This window comes from Anastrepha obliqua, chromosome 1 (assembly GCF_027943255.1).
Source record: "Anastrepha obliqua isolate idAnaObli1 chromosome 1, idAnaObli1_1.0, whole genome shotgun sequence".
NCBI lineage: Eukaryota > Metazoa > Arthropoda > Insecta > Diptera > Tephritidae > Anastrepha > Anastrepha obliqua.
Window position 1 is genome coordinate 80,750,608 of NC_072892.1, and position 20,641 is coordinate 80,771,248.

Here is a 20,641-nt window from a genome sequence, read left to right on the forward strand (position 1 = left end):
GTGATCTTGAGGTATTTTGGCCCATTCTCGTATAATCGCTTTTTTCAGCGCATCCATACTGGCAAATTTTTTAGTCCTCACCTTGCTCTCCAAAATGGACTAGATGGAATAGTCCATCGGATTTGTGTCTGGCAAATTCGAAAGCCATTGTGTGGACGAAATGAGGTGTGGGACATGATTTTTTAACCATTCTTCGTTCACACGAGCTTTATGAGACGGTGCCGAGTCCTTTTGCAACGTCCATGGTCTACGACCGAAATGTTTGCAGGTCCACGGCTCTAAAGCAGCTTCTAAAACATTTTCCCGATAATAAGTCGCATTCATTTTGACACCAGGCTCGATAAAAACGATTGGAGAGCGTCCATCACTGCGGCCCAAACGTTTACTTGCGATTGGAAATTGCATCGAGTGGCCATACGTAGGCTCAAATTCTCGTATGAGCGTTCGTTCAAGTAAACACGATCGTTTTGAGTGTTTATAAACTGCTCAATTGGGAAATTTTTTTCATCAGAAAACACAATGTTAGGAAATCCGCCACGTTCGTGCAAGCGCAACAACTCCTTTGCTCTTTCGCACCGAACTTTTTTTTGCTGAGGTGAAAGATCGTGTGCTTTTTGGAACTTGTAAGCCTTGACCTTGAGCTCATTTTCCAATATGCGTCGAATGCTGTCTTGCGATATTTTCAGTTCTTTGGCCATTTTTCTTCCACTTCGACGTGAGTTTCGTTCAAGTCGAGCCTTCACTTTCCGAACCCTTGCTGGCGTTGTTGCGGTTTTTTTTGGTCCACCTCCATAGCGTTTTGCAATGCTACCAGTATCATTGTAACGTTTTATAGTGCGATACACAAACATTTTATTCACTTTGAGGTGACTGAGCTCACAAACAAAGGCTGGTTGTGATTTTCCAGCCAAATATAACGCAATTACACTATTACGTTTGAATTCCATCACAGAAAAAATGTTTTTTGATGGCTTATAAAATATATATTTCATTAGAACAATTTTGACGTTGATGTCATAAACTGTTTTACAGATACAAGCAGTGTGAAGTTGGTAACACTTCAGATCGTTCACCCTGAAATAACCATTTTTTTCACTTGCTAACGCTTTGTGTGTTCGGCAGGGCTTCTTATTTGGAGAAAGAACACAACACCGCCAGAGAAAAAAATTATCAAAAATTTATGAGAGTTTTGAGCCACTTGCACTTTATTACCATATACTAAATTTGAATGGAATGAAATGCGTACCACATTAGTTTTTTTTTTTAATGCTGATTAAAAAGTTTAAATTTTTTACGAAAATTTATCGACTTTTTCTAAACCTTATAAACAGTTTGAAATAATGAATTGGTTCATATAATATTTGCTGCAGAAGGAACTATATTAAAAAAAATAGTGAAAATAAAAAAGCAAAAGAAAAAAATTTATACTGCCAGATACGTGCTCTGTAACTTATGTTAACGTATTACAAAGACATTTTATGATTTTAGGGTTAAATCGATGTAAAAGTCTTCAAAATGGAATTAAAAAACTTGAAACATCTATATTTATAAAAAGCAATTAACAAAGTGCCGATACTGATTTGACTTAATTAACACGTAAAAGTAACGTACATAAGTAAAACGTGTTAAGATTATATGATGGCTTGCAGTAGATTCTCGTTTAAGAAAGATTCACTTGAGGTGGCTCTAACTAATTAATTTACTTATTTGAGCAATTATTTAAAATCTTGTAAAGCCTTACGCTAGTTACTAGTTTACTCTATTCTCATTCTACCCCAAGATTCCAAAGGGGTGGACATGCAGTGAGTGGCAAGAAACGTTTGATCTGGTTTTTGATTTTTTTGTGGAACAACATCAAGACCTATACCACAAATTGTAGGAGGGGTTCGACCAGACGTCCAACAAAGGATATACGCGCCAATTACATATTTCTACATTAAGGTGGATTTGGATTCTACATAAAAGTTTAGTCTAAGAAAAGCGTCCAAATTTTAAAAGAAGCTACACTTGTCTAATATAATTAAGGGGGGAAGCTGGTCTAGAATTTTGAAAAAATCGAAAATTTTTTTTTTGTCTTAAAAGGTGCTTTAGGGTCTTAGAAATAATATACCAAATGAGGGATGCCAGCAAAAATGTCTAAATGCCCAAATTTTTCATTCGACGGCAGTGCCTCGCAGGTATGCCCCGAACGCTACTTACAACTTTAAACGCGTTTTTCTCGAAATCACTTTTTTTAAACTGGCCGAAGACATAACTCGAACAAATCTTTACCGATTCTTACGAAATTTTGACAATACATTCGAAATACCTTTCTCCGGAAACGTACGTAGGATTTTTTATTTATATTACATAGTTTTTTTTTTAATCAACAATTTTATGTTGTTCTTTATAGTGAAAATTGTAACTTTTTGTTCAAACGTGCACCATTTCGCGAAAAAAACAAAATATCGAAAAAATCCTACGTACGTCTCTTTCTGTTGTTATATAGAAACTAAAAAAATTTTATTTTTTGATCCAGGACAAAAATTAAGGAGTTTACGTCTTCGGCAATGGACCCACTAGAAAAAAAGGCGCCTTAGGAGAACTGCTGGACAGCGGCCATTTTGAAATTAATTCAGACGAAAAATTTTGTATTTGTACCATGAAAGCTATATTATTAAACCTATTTCACAGATTTTCGATTGATTCCTTTGTTGAGTCAAAATAAATTCATAAAATATGCCCATTTTTTGCGCTCTAGACCAGCTTCCCCCCTTAAGTCAGCTCGTCTTTTTACAAAATTCGCAATATGTTTCATAGTAAATTTGTTTAATCAATTTTTTATAAAATTATATAATATTTTATTGTATAACAAAAAACTTAGAATTCAGAGTTCTAAATTTTGTACGATATGCCCAAACATTGTACAGAAGTGTATGAATATGTGTGAAACAAGCGGTTAGAAATCGGTTGCCGATCATGTAACGTGACAGCCGAAGTTACTCGCACAATTTAGTTTTTCACCATAGCTAATGACCAAATATGGTAAATCTATGATCCTTATATGACGTCGCAGCCGAAGTTACTCTCAAAACGTTGCTTCGGATGGCCAAACCTTGTAATCTATCATCATACGAGGTTTTGTATGATTGGTTGTTTTTCTTCGTTCTTGTCGACATTTGCTCCACCTTAGAGCCCTTCTGCTGATTTTTCGAGAACTTCCAATTCACAACACATGGGTGAAAATCCACAATAAATGTTAATATTAGTATGGAATAAATGGTTTGAATAAAGAGTGGTTTGCTTAAGTTCTTCTAGCAAACTTGCTTTTTACACTAAATGCTGTAAGATATCAGGTCAGTCCATAAGTTCGTGCGTATTTTACCCATAATTTCACTTTTGTACGATTTTTGCATACAAAAAATTATTCGCGGAATATAACGGAACTATTTATATTTTCTTTGATATATTTTGCATTCAAGAAGTGATTTTAATCACGTGTTGTTAAAAAATAAAATGGTATCTTCGAACGCGTATAAGAGGCATATTTTGTATTTTTTTTTATAAAAGTGGTAAAAATGCAACAACTGCTGCTGCAGAAATAAACACTGTTCATGGAGAGGATACCGTGAGTGTGAGGACTGCGCAAAAGTGGTTTTCAAAGTTCCAAAGTGGTAAGTGCGACCTGGAGGATGCCCCGCGTGCTGGTCGTCCTGAAGTCTTTAACTCCGACGCCTTCCTCGAAATCGTGGAAGCTGACCCAAATTTGACAGGCGATATGACAGCTCAGAGGTTAAATTCATCGCATGGAACAGTTCACAGGCACCTGGTTCAGTGGGAAAGGTTTCAAAGCTGGGAAAATGGGTTCCGCATAGACTTTCCGTCGCCAACCTTCAGCAGAGAGTGAATGTGTGTTCCCAGCTGCTGCAGCGTGCATGAAAGTTTTTTGAACCATATCGTTACTGGTGATGAAAAATAGGTCCTTTACAATAATCCTGTTCGAAAACGCCAATGGTTAGATAAAGATGAAACACCAGAACCAACCCCTAGAGATGGCCTTTAGCCCAAGAGGATTCTCCTCCTGTCTATTTGGTGGGTTATGGCCGGTATTGTTTATTATGAACTTCTGGAATCACACCAGACGATAACTGCTGATTATTATTCCCATCAGCTATCAAACCTGAATGAGGCACTTAACAAAAATCGACCGTCTTTAGTGAATATACGCAAAGTTTGGTTTCACCACGACAACGCAAGACCTCATACCGTAAGGCCAATATGAGGCAAGCTGAACGAGCTCGGATGGGAGCTAATGCCGCATCCACTCACCATACTCTCCGGATATTGCACCTTGTGATTATCACCTTTTCCGTGGACCTCAATCCCATATGAGTAACAAGAACTACTCCTCAAAAGAAGCTATAAAAAGAGATATCGAGCGTATTTTGTAAATAATGACATTGTAAATAATGACGGAAAATATATTATTGATTAATAAATACTTTAAACATCTTATTTATTAATTTTAAAACCACCTTTAAAAAACGCACGAACTTATGGACTGACCTGATATTTAGACTTAATTTTATGTTCCCATTGGCAATTATTTTCAATTTTCGGATTTGATTCCGCTACAGGGAGGGTTGCAAACTGCCTTACGCTCTTAGTATTTGTTCGCATTAAAACTATCTTACTCAGACTAGGAACGGGAATTGGAGCCAGCTAACAGATACACCGATATGTGAGAGTTGCTGAGATTCCATGCTTGAGAGGAGGACTCTTTTCTATTTTTCTTGTACATTTGTAGAATTAGTTAACTGTTTACGTTGCGTCACTTTTTGTACAAAAATGTCTTTAGAGACCTTTTTGAATGGAATTCCAGATAAAGAAATTTTGAAATACGATGAATCATATTTAGTAATTACCAGAAAAAGAATTTATTGTAAATTGCTGAAGGTCTAGTTGAACATTTCTTATCTTGGGCATTGAATTACGCATCGATTACTTATGGACTTACTGAAATTTGATTGAGGAGTGATAAGTCATAATATTGAGCAACAAAGTTTTTATCGCAACCTGCTTAACATTTATTAGATTAGAGAAATTTCAAGATCATAAATTCAACAAATTGTTAAACTTCATATGAAATAGATTACACTACGAGTTATTCATTGTATTTAACATTTGACGTTCTGCTTTTTCTTTTTTTTTTTAAATCCCCACAGATATTCCCTCTTTTGAAACTCGTATACTTAGTTGTTTCTATTACTGAATGATTTTTCATGCTACAAGCACACAATTTAGCCTTTGCGTTGACGTTATTGGTATTTATCAGTAACATCTTCCCGTTGTTATTTACAATAGTACTCGTAAGTACAATTGTTTACAGCAATAATTCGCGTTCTCTCTCAATCGTTATTTCATTTTTCTAATGTCTAGTTAGTTGAAGTTTACTTTTGGCTTTTTGTGAGAATACTCAAAGCATGAGAATGCGAAGGTTGTTAGCTTATACTCGTAATTCCTAAATACTAATGGCGTATTAGTAGTTTCGTTTTCATTCAATTACTAATTTACTTGGGCACTTTTGAACGTTTTTTGACTCTCGTAGAATCTCGTCAAATACTTTTAGCAATACAATTAGCTTGGTGCTTCTTTATATTTATATACAGTTGCACCATTCTGCATTGAGAACATTAGTTTGGAATCACTTTTTTAATATTTAATTTCAAACAATAGATATGTACTTGCCCTAACCACAATTAATTCGTACCTCTGCGATTTTTTCTCATATACCGCCTCTGTCAAAAAGTTCCTGGAATATATTCAGAAAATTCAAAACACAAATTTATTCCTCAAAAGTTTATTCCTTAAAAGTTATTATCGCCTTCAAAGTATTCTCCGTCAACTACTCGTACAACCCACTTTTGTAAGCGTTTGATCCAGCTCTCGAAACATTTCTGGAACTTTATTTTCGGTATAGCCATCAAAACCTTCTTCGATGTTTCCATTACTTCCTCTCCGCTGTTAAAATGTGTTTTCCGTAGTAGTTTTTTGATTCGATCAAACAGAAAAAAATCGTAGGGAGTCATATCAGGTGAATTCGATGACTGTTGGATGGTATTCGTTTCGTTCTTGGTCAAAAATTCACGGATAATGATGGCACCGTGCACCGGTGCGTTATCATGGTGCAAAATTCACGATTGGTTTCCAAGAAATCCTTTCTTTTTTGGCGAATCGCTTCACTTAAACGCCCAAATAATAGTCCTTATTTACCAAAAGGTCAGACACTTCTTGCAAAAATTCGGGGTGTACAATACTGTTTTAATCCTTAAAAACAGCAAACGACGTAGTTTTTTGGTCTTGGTTCATTTGGAGCTCTCCATTCACCCGCCTGATGTCTGGATTGTGTGTTGTGGTCATAAACACACATCTCATCTTGATGAGATTCAGCATGGAAAATCATGTCTGTGCCGATATTAATGCGGCCCCTTTTTAGCATGAAATTCAAATCCCTTGGCACCAACTTTCCAGCAACACGGTGCAATTCTTAATCATTAACTGCAATGTCCGGAACGGGTCTATAAGCAATGTCCAATTCCTCTGCCAGGTTATTGATCAACTTTTCTTTCACTTTATTTATGTTATCGTCAGTTGTCTGTCGATGGTCTGCCACTACGTTCATCATCCTTGGTGGACTCACGATATCTTCTGAAGCGTTCATAACACTCGTAAATGGCTGTTTTATTTATAGTACTGAAACAGTTTCCCAACATTTAAGATTTTCATACCATTAAATCCATTTGTAACGCAAAATTTAATACAAGCTCGTTGTTGCAAATTCATATCCATTTTTAAAACTGTAAGAAATCGATAACACGTACAGATATAGATTTACTCAAAACCGTGTAACCTTTACAAATGTCAAGTAATAGCTATACGATTTTAGTAGGAATATTCATCACAGATGTGGCAAACTAACGGAGAAAACGTAACTTTAATCAGTTGAGTTAGAGCGTTACCTGGCGGGTACTTTTCCACTATTATTTTATAAAACATAAAAACACCATATACATTTGTAGAAAACTTCGAACTTATTAACCATAACCTTAAGAATTTTTCTAGGTATACAGTTTTGCAGCCAACTGAATTTTAGTATAACAAAGTGCAAGTTTTAAGTGGCTAAAAAATATCGTAGATTTTTTGAAATTTTTTTTCGCGAGATGTCACGCATTTTCTTCCATAAGTACATGCACGGTTTTTTTTTGTATGTGAGCCTTGCACCGTCAACAAAAAATACGTATATGTACATATGCATATGTACAATATGGTATTCATAGTTGCCGAAATTACTTTTCACATGGATTGAAATGTGTTTTATATGTATGCATGCACACGAAGATTAAATGTCTTAATGTGTAATTGATGGAAGGTGTGTTTTTTAAACACAAAATATTAACATTACGTACCTCTTCAGAAGTAGTAAGATAAGATCATTTGTTCTACGCTTGGTCGAAATAAAACATAGGCCCCTATTATGAGCAACATTCGATCTTCGACTGTAGTCGAAAGTGCTGATCGAACGAATTTTCATTTGGTATTATGGTGCTCATTCGTTGAAGAATAGGACTATTGTGAATTTCGATCGCTCGACGCATTTACAATAGATAATTTTTTCTCAGCTGATACAGCAAATCAAAATAAAAGAAAAACCGATTATGTTGAAATTCTTTGCTAACATTATTTTTAAAAGTTAAAAAAAGTATTTTTTGTGAAAATGAGTACAACGGAGTTGTGGTTCGACGATTCATCCGACGATGAAAGATTAGTGGAACTAGCTAGAAGTAGAAAACAGTTGAGGGACGCATCCAACCCCCTAGAAATGGCTTCCACTGAGTAAATTTAGAATTTTCAAAATGTGTTGACGTACTTAATATTACAGAAATTTCCTTACAAATTTTTAAAGAACTTTAGATTATCTAAAGAGGCGTTGGTGAACCTACTGTCCAGTACAGAAAACCAGTTGCAGCAGTGCACCCGAGCCAAATTGATTCCAAATATTTTAAAGCTAGACACAGTTCTGCGATTTTGTGCTCAGGGATCGTACCAATTGAGTATTGGTAATGAAGATATGCTAGGACTTGCTCAACCCACTGTGTACGATGATGCTGAAGATATTGAAGTGGAATCAAATAACGGAGAAGTAGAACACATAAGAAATGAAATTTTGAGAATATTATAGAAAAATCTAAAAAGTATTAAATAGAAACCTTTACGCCACAGTTTCTGTTTTATTTTTGTTATAAATTTTCTTTATTCAATTATTCGTCATTCGAAACAAATATGTATTTCAGTTCCTCTACGTATTTCAGCCCATACCTACCAAGGGAAAATAAAAATGTATTTCTATAAACATCACAAAAAAAAAAACCATTATTAAGCTTAATCCATTTTGCTGCCGTTCTCACTGGTGGTCCCAAGCAATTCAGCTCCGTTGTAAATTCCTCCCATTTTTTTGCTGCCTGAACTTTGGTGCAAATCCCTTTTGCGAATTGTGGATTCGCCTTTCTAATTGTTGTTTGGTACTCACGACTTTCGACCTGCATAAAATTAACAAAATTAGTATATATTTATTATTTGGTTCCTATAAAACCATATATAATCGCAAACAACTTACACTTTAACAAGTTTTCCCTCAATACGCTACACAATCGAAAGCAAAATTGCATTCGACTCTAAATTCGGTAAACAACGAAAATTTTGATAAGGTTGCACCGTTCATAATACCAAATTGACATTCGATTTTCGATCTTCGACAACCAACGAATATCGAAGATCGAATGCAACTCATAATAGGGGCCATAATTTTTCAAAACAAAACCCAAGAAAGTAAGCGAAATTAATTCCATCATCATATCCAGTTGTGTTCATATTAATAGCAGCGCCTTCTCGAAATACTTGAACTTCATCCTACTACTGCTACTTCATCCGAAATAAAATTTAAAAAGTTTTATTTTTCTTTACACTACTTTTTCTTTACGTTTCTTTTAAATAAATGAGAAAAGTGCATAAGCAGGCGAATAATTTTGTTCACAAAAATTGCGGTAAAAACAAAGATGACATGAAATTCAATATGAAATTCAGCAATAAAGTCCTACAACCTTCACTCCTAATGACGGCTTCACATTTACGCTACACGTCTATATCTCTCGACTGCCCATGCATAGCGAACAACTTTCCACAATGCGTTTTTATTGGTTGGATTTATTTCGAAATCGCTGTGTTTCATAATTCCCCCGTAAGTTTTCGATAAGGTCTGGTGACTGCGTTGGCCGCTCCATCACGTTGATGTTGTTGTACCGAAAAAGACCTTTCCTTGCGTGCTCTTATGTTTTGGGTCGCTATCCTCTTTTAAGACCCATTTCGGTGGTATTTCCTCTTCTGCTAATGGTAGCATAACTTCTAAGATTTCACCGTACTTTTGCTCATCCATTATACCTTAAATTTTATATATCGGTCGTGTATATTAAAAGTAGAAGCAACCCCATACCATTATTTTAGCTCCTCCATGCTTAACGGTCTTCACGATGTATTGTGATTGAGTATATGCATTTTACGGCCTTACGTACCGACGCCAATCTTTCGAGACAAAGGGACTATTTTCATCAGTCAATTTGTTTTTGTATATATTTTTGGTTTTGCTTTACTTCACCAATTTTTTATTAAGCCTCTGATTTCACAGGTACAATTTTTGGAAAGTCCAATAATTTCAATTGTTTACTTATATTTATCGCTCGAAAACTGTAAACTTACCAAAAGAATTTGCTTTGAGGCATAAATAGCTTTTGTACGCAAATAATTCCGTTCGCTGGTCAGTTATAGCGGCACTGCTATTATTATGAGTAAATAAAGTTCACTTATTCAGGTCATGCTTTGATCGATTTGAAATTCTTACTCATTTACTATACCGCTACCTTACTATAAGCTGAAAACATAATTTAAAAGGAAATTTCCTTTAAGGCTTGAGCTAAGCGTTACGTTGGCACATACCGCAGCTGGCGCTGCTAATACTGTGGACACAGGTGTACACGTATTTTGTTGTTCACTTCTTTAGTTTGCGAATAAAAACGCTAAGTAAACTTGAATATTTTCTGTACGCGGGGTTATTAGTATTATTATTATTTTTATGAGGTAGTTTACCACTGCGACCTGAAATATGTATTGTTGCCCCCCTTTCATAGATTCGCAGTGTTTCTCTGAGCCCTATTTCCTCAGTAAATTTTAGTATTTGCTCTATTTTATTGAGTTGTATTTCCTCCTCTGGTAAAATATGTTTACCCAGGTGTTTGTGCCGCTTATGCCTCAGTGCTGGGCACGACGCCAGCACACGTTTGGCAGTTTCATCTTTCTCCTAATAGAACCTGCAAGTTTTATTGGAGTATGTTCACAGGTTAGTAAGATGATGATTTAATCTACATTAAATTGATTTTGATTGCGATAACTCGGTAGAATATCCCGCCATGATGTTTTTGTCCTGATTGTTCTGGTCTAAGATATTCAGCTTATCAAGACATTCCATCACCAGTTTTGATGTAATATGGAAAGAGAGAGAAAGGACAACCATGCATGTGTTGCTATAGCTGCGTGCAAGGTTAAAGTGGGCGAATCTTTCTATTGTGTAGAGTTCCGCTTCGAAATATACTTGAAGTTCTGCCAGGCACTTCCGGTGTACGTGGAGTTATTGCTTTTGTTTCAAATGCCACACATAATGGGTTATTCAATAGGTCCGCTTCAACTTTTTTCCGATAGGGAGGGCGAACGACGCAATATTTTTTATTTTTCGCTTGTCATTTGTAAACTTCATTAGTATACATTTCATCATGGAACGCTACACACTTGAGCAATGATTGCAAATCGGGCAAATTTTTTATGAAAATAATCGTTCTGTTGCTGCTACTTTAAGAGCATTACGGCCATTTTACGGTCCATTTAACAAGCCGTCCCGTTTTGGGGTTATGTGAAGTCATTGGTCTACAGTAACAAGCCGGCGACGATTTGTGAGCTCAGAGCCAATATTGAACGCGAAATCGCTGGAATTTCGGCCGATTTATGCAAAAGAGTGGTCGAAAATTGGGTTCAACGATTGGACTTCGTAAAAAGTGCACGCGGTGGTCATGCAAAAGAAATCGAATTTCATACTTAAATGTATATGTTCAAACTCGATAATAAAAAAAAAAATTAGTTGAAAAAGTCAAACCGTTTGTGTTTTATTCAAAAAAGTTCAAAAGTTGAAGCGCTCTTACTGAAAAACCCTATATGTATGACTGCTTATCGAATTTCACTATTTGAAGATAAACTTGTGACTAATTCTGAAACTTCTGACTAGGAGGGTAGCTAAGCTATTCTCACAAAAGATATAGATTATAGGAGACATTCCAAACTTGGCATACTTCTTATGGTATTGCCGGCTCTGTCTTACGATCTGTGACCCAAATAAAGGACCTTGTCGCTGTATTTAATTCCAAGCAGACATATTCTTTTGCGCTCGTATCCGATGTTAGCTTTTGCCCGTCGAAGCTGTCAGGCGTTTACGAGCCCCTACACACTTAAATCTCTGTATTGTGCTGAGGTTGGGCCAAGACTGGAGTATGTAGCGTTTATTTGGAGGCTGCACACTAAAATTCTATCTAACCGCTTTGAGCGAATTAAAAATTCTCTTTCTAAAATTTACTCTCCGCCCCCTAAATTTTTCTCTACCACTGCCTTCTTACTATTCTTGTTGCCAATTTGCCTTCACTTGAGGACAGAATATTCATTTGTTATTAACATCATAACTGGCTCTATTGACTGCTCTTCTCTTTTAGAAAATATTGTTTTTAATATTTCCAATAGAATTCTTCACTATTCAGAATTCATGAAAATTGGATTCTCTAGAAGTAGTTATAGATGGCGTCAACGCTCACATATCCAGCACTTGTGCTGAACTAAATTTAGTCTTCAATGCTTTAGACTTTGAGAAATATTTGAGAATATTTTGTAAACCAACACTTAAAATTAATACAGAAACTATCTGACTCGTAAGAAAATTCTCTCAGTGCTGCAGTTCGTGAAAAATATAAATTAACGAGACGAACAAAATGTTTGTGATTTAACGACTGTTTTTAAAGAACTAACCGGAATTATTGACCGGATACTTTCGCATTAGCGGGGTATGACTTATCTCTATTAAGTTTTATTGTACCTCTCAAATTATCAATCAATTACCAATTATTTTTCTTGTTTTCCCTATCCGTCAAACATTCATTGTTGTCTCAATCTCCTCGGAGCCTAGTCTTCTGTTTTAGCTAGACTTATTGTGTGAATAGTTGCAGGTTTTGTAATATTTTTCTCCATATAAATTAGTGAAATTATCTAATTTAAGTTTGTCTCGTCTGCCATCACTGTTATTGGCACATACCTACCCACTTTTAGGAATCTACAAACAAGTACTTATTTGTTGTCTTATCCGTCAGCGCACTCAACCTTCGATCTACTTAAGATAGTTGTTGTCTTTGCTTCTTATGTATGTATGTACTATGTACTATTTAGTGGGATGAGCGATGAAAACAGTTGATTCACGCTATGCATAATAATAATATTTACATAAATCTTCATTGAAGCACCCAGAGTGCCATGAGTAACGCATAATTTAGTTAAATAATAAAAAAATTTATAAGTAGAACAATAGGTTGCTATAATTTTTAATGGTACGTACATAGTACGTATGAACATGCAACAACAATGTTCTTATATTAGTACAAGTGTTTTTGTGGAATGTATGCATTTATATATAATATATGTATGAGTCTATGAACTTACATAAAGTGCTCCATAAACGTATTAAAATCGCCTAATAAGACAACCGTTTGTATACAAAACATAATACATACCTATGCACTAGGGCGCGTCGATTTAAAAATCGCTCATTGCTCTGTAAAAATCGTATTCTAGGGATCAAAATAAGAAACTTTGCCGAAGGAACCATACCTCTAAAACGAATTCTGATGTCCCCCAATTTGGGTCGAACGAAAATCCCACTTTGACCCATTCAGAGTGCTCCAATCGAGTCCAAATGTATGACCGACCCCCACTAACTTGGACGGCCGATCCACCCATGCCAGTGGCACACCCCCTGGAACTCCCCTGGGGGGGTTCCCCCTACAATCATTTCAAAATATCACCATTTTTGGCCTTTACATGAGAAAAGAAACTAAAAAGTTCGACCCAAATTGGGGGACATCAGAATTCGTTTTAGAGGTATGGTTCCTTCGGCAAAGTTTCTTATTTTGATCCCTAGAATATGATTTTCACAGAGCAATGGGCGATTTTTTTTGCCTCCCCACAAAAGACAGTAAAAGTTCGACCCAAATTGAGGGACATCAGAATTCGTTTTAGAGGTATGGTTCCTTCGGCAAAGTTTCTTATTTTGATCCCTAGAATATGATTTTCACAGAGCAATGGGCGATTCTTTTGCCTCCCCACAAATCGACCGGACCTGCTATGCACATATGTGGTTACCCTCCTGCACTCCGTTTCTTTACTCGAATAAGTCCAAGTGAGAATGGAAATTAACGTAATGCGTACGTAAAAAATTGATCGATAGTACCTAGCTAACCCAGCCAAAAGGATCCTAAAATATTTCCACGTTCCCACGACAGTCGGTTCTACGTTACTAGAGCGACCCTCATTTATATTCGGCCAAAGACTATCAGTCACTCCGGACTTATATGTAAAGGGGTAACACCACTGTACACGCGTAAAATAAACCCGATTTTTAAAGAATTTTTTTGTATAGAAGGAAAGGGGAAACAATCACTCTGATTTGGGAAGTTATTACTTATATACTAAAATACAAAACTACAAAGTTTGATCGAAAAATTTTACAAAATGGCGGCATTGGAGACATTTTTGTAATGTGGTTTCTCTTGAAGGAGCTCCGCGGCACGCAGCACAGAGGGTGCAAACTTTAATCTGGAACAAAGAAACATTTTTTTTCTTAATCTAGATAAGAATAGCTAGAGAAACACGTAGGGGATTTAAAAAATATTTATTTTTGTGGAATTAGCAAGCATTTGAAGGAAAAAACTCTATTTTGGACTAAAAAAACGGCACTTAAATAATTATAACAATCGTTTAAATTAATCTATCGAAAATCCCCTACGCTCTTCTCTTAAGAAGGTTATTATACAGACGTAGTGAAAAACCTGATTAAAAATATTTAAAATTGTTTGAGTTATGCTGCGTGCCAATTTCAGAAAACGTGTTTTGAGAAAAACGCGTTTAAAGTTTGGAAATTTGGAGAAGTCGTTAGGTAGCAGTCACTAACGCTTGGTTAAAAGCTTAAAATATTTATGAAATAGACTTCGGTAACGTATAAAACTTTTTGTTCTGTATTTTAAAAGGTTCAAAGAATTTTTTAAGCTTATAAAAAAAGAATCAATGTTTGGAAATTTCTACAGTGGTGTTACCCCTTAATAGTGCTACAACAACAACTCTTTTATGAACTACTAGCTGTACCCGGCGCGAGTTGCTACACCTACAACTAAAATAAATTTAAGAAAAATAACTTTAAAGACAAATCAGTACACAAATATTCAATTCGGTTGAACGTGGCAGAATAATTTTTGAGTACTCGAGTTGATGTGTTTAAACAAAAGTCTGTTTCTACATTGAATTATCTTCAAAATACTTGTCCTTGTATTGTTGGCCACCCTTTCCGAGATGGTGGGAAGTCCAGCTTCCGCTAAGGTAACGTTTATGGGGGAAGTGGGGAAGGCTCTGATGCTTCTCCTGACTGCAGCATGGTAAGGTGCTTCTAGGCGCTTTAGATGAGTTTTAGCGCAGTGTCCGTATATAACCAGTCCGAAGTCAATTTTAGATAAGACTAGAGATCTAGTGATACTTAATAATGTACTTGTATGTATCAAACAGTGCTTTGAGGATAAGTATTTAACTATGTTTAGTCTAGATAATAGGCTTAACCTAACGTATTCACAATGTTGCTTATAAGTTAGTCGCTTATCAAAGATAATGCCTAATATTTTAAGTGTGTTGGTGTGGAGGATTATGGTATTGGAGAAGGATATAGGTGGGAATATGCATTTATGCTTGCGACATATATGGAATGTAGAACTTTTATTCATGGAAATACTGGCTCCCGAAGCCTGTGACCAAACTTCGAGGTCCGCAAGGATACCGCTAAATGTACTTTTAACTTCTGATAAATTTTTGGTATTTGAAAAAATTACCACATCATCTGCGTAAATGAAGTGTTCGACATGCAGATGTTTGGATATTATAGAGTTAACTTCATTAAAAGCTATGATGAACAAAATGACAGATAGAGGTGATCCTTGAGGAATACCATTAAAGAGGGGAAGGATTTGGGATTCATGGTTGTTAGCACGAACATAAAATTTGCGATTGCATAAGTACGATTTGATAGTACAATACATTTTTTCCCCAATCTTCCAGCGATTTAGCTCTTCCAATACATTGTGGGAGCCTATTCGATCGTATGCCTTTTCAAAATCTAAGCTAAGCACAGATACATGGTTTCTATCGGAAAGTGCTGAGTTAGCGAAATGTTCAAATATTAGAAGTGGATCTATTACACTAAGTCCTTTTTGAAACGCAAACTGGTGTGGGCTAAGTAGGTTATTTTTTTGGGCAAACCAGATGATTCGTCGGGAAATCATTTTCTCCAGAACTTTTGACACGCAAGGGAGAAGGGATATAGGTCTATAACTAGATATGAGGGAGTTGGGTTTATTGGGTTTGGGCATGGGGATAATTGCGGCAGTTTTCCACGCTTGAGGAAATAATCCTTGACTAAATATTGAGTTGTATAGGTTAACGAGTCGGGATTTTAAAAAGGAGGGAATATTTTTTAGTATCGCGTAATTAATTCTATCATCACCGGGAGTCTTACCCTTCAGAGAAGAAAGCGTTAAATCGAATTCTTCTATTGTGAATGGTGAATCTATTGCTACACTATCGGAGGAATTGTTTAACGCGGTACATATTTTCTATTGATGGGTTACCTTTTTTGGCGCCACCTCGTAGTTAAATGTAATGTGGAATTTACAACAATTCAAAAATATTTTGCCGTTATGGTTGTATACATATATCATATATTTGTTTTTGCTTATAAACCACTTTAAATTACTGGTGACAGGCTTAAGTTTGGAAGATAAAAACTTGCAAACTGCTTCATATGAGGTTAATAATTCAGGGAATTAATTATTATTAATTAGGCAAGGCTATGACCATTTATTTATTAATTTTTCTTTATACAAATGTAGTTTATACTACAAAAAAAAAAAAAAAAAAAAAAAAAAAAAAAAAAAAAAAAAAAAAACAAGCATGCAACTTAGAGCTTCAAACTTTGTATAAAATTTAAAAAACTGTCAACTTTTTAACCAGAAGCTTCAGCATTTTTTTGGGCATGCAGTTTTATAGCCAATTGAGTTTTAGTACAACAAAACGTACATACTTTGTATGGAAGAAAAAGTGTGACACCACAGCGAAAAAAAATCATACTTAAAGTCTATTTTATTGGATCTTTTTATTCGTGTATGTAATGTAGGTCCTCAAAAAATTGTCTCCACTGGTACCGATTAATATTTTAACTTCACTACATGTTTTGTTCGTCTTTTCCATCTCCGTCTTAATAATCCCTTTTCAAGTGTTAGACGGTTTTCCTTTGCGGCGCCTGCCCTGCGAGTTTCAATCAATTGATGTGCCTATAAATTTTGAAACGGGGTGTATATGAGAAAAAATCGTAGGGGTTATAATTAGGAGTCGTTTGGTTGGGGTATATACATATGTGGGCTAAAGAATCGGATATCCTGCCGTGACCATTTTTAATACCACCTTTTGAAGTTTCCCAATGATAACACTGCTTGATACTTAAGAGTTCAAACTCCAATTGAAAATTGATATAAGTACTCATATACAAAGCCAATGTTTAGGTTATCATAAATACATAACTCGTAGATGTCTGTTATAAGTATGGTACTAAGCTAATTTTCTCATACCGAAAAAGTAATTATTTCATTACATTGTCTGTCGTTGACTGAAGGTGTTTCGTTGCAACTTACAGATCAGTTTAAACGTATGCGATCATTATTGCTAACTATTAAATACTGCGCTTAAAATAGCTTTCCATAAAATTTCTAGTAATTAAGTAGTGCCAGTATTCGCATTGCAAGTGCATGTACGTACTTATATATATGAAAACAGTTTGACATTAATTTTATTTTTAAGAATTACAAGCATTGAAATTATATTCAAACTTCTGTAATGAGTTTATTTGAAAATGTTTTTAAACATTATTATTTTTTACTCTTAGCGCGCGAGCTTGAAACCGATTCGGACGGCTGGGAAGAGCGTGAAGCTTCAAGAACACATTCCGTAAAATTTTCCGAAGAATCAACGCAGGAGAAGGACACACCATTTGTTAGGCAGAATACGCCGCACCCCAAAGAGCTGAAGGCAAAGGCACACAAACTATTTGCCAAAGATCGTAGCCGTGCTGATGACGCCAATTTAGATACAGTTTCGGAAGAAGTGAGTAAAAATTGCAAACTCATTGACATAGAATTAATATGTGTATATGTATGTGATATGATATATTCAGCCCAATTCTGTGCACTTGATAAATTCACGATCTTGCTTATTTTTTAATATTGATGTGTCAAAAATAAAAAGCTCTTTCCTTCATAAATTGTCAAGATGTCAAATTCCCTTGACAACTAAACACATTTTTGAACGATTCAAATTTAACGTTTAAAGCTGCTTCAAATATTTTTGAATTTTGCTGAGATGTGTAGATTAATTAGTGAAATTAAATTTAAATATACCTCGTTCAACATTTTTCAGAAGTTGAATTTTTTTATGTTCTAGATTTCTTCACAAAAGCTTTCACCTTGAAATTTGGCAAGTGTGTAGAATTTTACTGATAGTTTCATCAATATAATTACAGTTTAATTAATATAATGCAGGCCGTTTACGCTATTTTTTGCTGTAAACCCCAATGTTACATACGATACATATTCACAATGTAAAAGCTATACTTTTTCTGCACAACTCAACTTTTCAGCGCTTAATCAGCGAATGTTAATGTAACATTTGCCCCTTCTCATTCCATTAAGATTTTCTTGTTTAACATACGAATGTTTTGTTTACAGACGTCATCAAAGTTCTCTGTTAGTGGGGCATCCAGAATTGGGCCTAATTCCACCATAGTTGAGCATATAACAGAAATAAAGCCCATCTATGAAAATCACCAACAACCACAGCCGCTCTCACCACAAACGCCAAAAGCAGCGGTATCATTTTCACAACAACCGGTTATTGCACAAGTAGCGGGGCAACAACCAAATTCGGATGGAAGTTCAGTAACAGCCCACGAACCGATTGCAAGTGTTGCGCCCGAACATGGCAATGTTCCTGTGGTGGTAGCTTCAGCAGCAGTAACAGCGGCAGCTACTTCCAGCGGCACCGGCGATGATGAAGAAGAAGAAGACTTTGTAAGTATGGACACAAACCATTTGAAAGTTTTGTTCACTGTTAACCGTTTCAAGCCATTAACATAACAACGTGCTTTACTTTATCTATGTTAACTTACAGGATGAAGCGGAAAGGCGTGTGGGCTTCCAAGTCGAGGGTGCGGATGATGATTTCTACAAGCGCCCAATGAAGTTGCATCGACGGTAAGATCATATGTTGTACATACACATACATATTTACATATTTACATGTATGCATAAATGTGTAGATGTATGTTTGATAGTTAATTTTCTGTAAGTTTGAGTGACACATTTGCTACATAAATGCGAGAAATCACTGAAGTAAAATGCCTTGTTGATAATTGATTGCTCGAATCCATTTTGTTAAGCAAAACAATTTTCATCGAAAAATATGTTAATGAAAAACTGATTAGTTTAAACAATATATGTGTTACATACATACATACATATATAATAAATTTAATATCACAATGTCTTTGCTATAATATTGCAGCGATACTCCGCACCACTTGAAGAACAAACGTGTACAACATAATCTCACCGATAAAAAGGCAAGTGAAATTCTCGCCAATGCGTTAAATCAAGAGAAGAAAACGGCACAACTGGCTCCAGTTCAATCGCCAATACAGGAAAATGTGGCGGCCGAGCAAAATGAACAGCAATCATTGCAACAGCAGCAACAACCCTTCACGGCACCCATTTCACCCATTCCTCCACCAACCGTGCCGACCCCACTCTCAACAGGGCAATTACCTGATGGTAAGTATTTATAATTTTTGAGTCCAATCTTTTGTCTGTGGTTGAAAAAAGTTAAATATAAATTCCATAAATAGAAATTTAAAAGTTCTTCCGCTTTTATATTGGGATTCACTTATCCGAGTAAAGCTTTAGCAACAACGAAATAGATTAATTCCTTTCATAGAATTAGCAATTTCTTTATGAGGTGACACATTCTGCTATACATTGAAAGCCACCTGCCAACCGCTAATTGGTGATGAATTTTCTGGCACATTCCTCACTGCAAAAAAATCGATAAATCAATAAAATATCGTAATGCAGTGACATTTGTAAGTACCCTGCAGGGAAATCTGCTAATACTGAACTGGTATATGCGAAATTTACGAGTTTTAGAGAATGCTAACGGTAACTCACTGCGTATCTTTATGTTTTCAAAACACGTAAAAATAATGAAGAAGAAGCTCTTTTCAATTTGAACGATACAATTCCGTGTTCGGCCACAGGTGAATCCAAGCCTTTACATTCCTCTCACCTTGCTTGTTTGGTGCGCCTTGGGGTCTGTTGGCCGTCTTAGGCCGTTTTTCCTTTAAAATGCAACTGAAAATACATTATTATCGGATTGTGTTAAAAAAATTTGTGGGCCTATTATTGACGGTATGGATATACATACATATATAGTCAATATGTAGTTTCAGCAACTAATTTATTGCAAACGAAAATCCCGGAAAGAATAAATTCACGATATTTTGCAGTAAAATCGCACGTTCGCAAAATTTAACACTTTTGGACTGCTTTCTGTAGGGCCAGAGCGAATGAAACGAATATATGTACAGAAAACAACTGAGGTTTTGAAAAGTAATATTTGACGAAAAATTGCCAAGGTATAGCCATAATTATGCCTGAATGGCATCGCAAAGACTCGTCACATGTATGTGTAAGAGCTTGGGACATTTGGATAATAATTATCATTCATAAATTTAATCTACAGTCTAAAAAAAGAAGGAATGCTGCCAGTTTTGGCACAAAAAACATAACAACGGCTACGCTGAATGTAAGCCGTCCAAGCGAAAGTTTTTTCTTACATAAGTAATAGGTTATTGCTGCAGCTACTGGCAACGCAAAATCCTCATCTACTTTGCAATTTTTTGATTCAGTAAAATGCGTAAAATATTTATCAATAGGCCTTTCTGTTCAAAAGCTGATTTTCACTGAAAGATCATGCTATTTTGCCTTTGTGCTTCGCTTTTTTGCATTCATTTATGTAGTGGAATTTAGTCTTTTGAGCTTAATTTTATTGAGTTTTCTCCCCCCGTTGTTTCACTCAATCGAAAACACCAAAAAAGAGGTATTGTGCC

At 35.6% G+C, this 20,641-nt stretch overlaps 1 protein-coding gene across 9 annotated transcripts in view; it reads left to right on the top strand.

Annotated features, from left to right (window-relative positions):
- The window catches only part of LOC129245338 (protein lap4), a 219,992-nt gene that overhangs the window by 75,535 nt on the left and 123,816 nt on the right, over window positions 1-20,641 (top strand). For all 9 annotated transcript variants that reach the window (XM_054883437.1, XM_054883461.1, XM_054883505.1 and 6 more), the window contains 4 exons: window positions 17,369-17,586; window positions 18,207-18,548; window positions 18,649-18,731; window positions 19,042-19,307. In XM_054883437.1, the coding sequence (XP_054739412.1) occupies window positions 17,369-17,586; window positions 18,207-18,548; window positions 18,649-18,731; window positions 19,042-19,307 (909 nt within the window). The remainder of the gene's footprint in view (window positions 1-17,368; window positions 17,587-18,206; window positions 18,549-18,648; window positions 18,732-19,041; window positions 19,308-20,641) is intronic.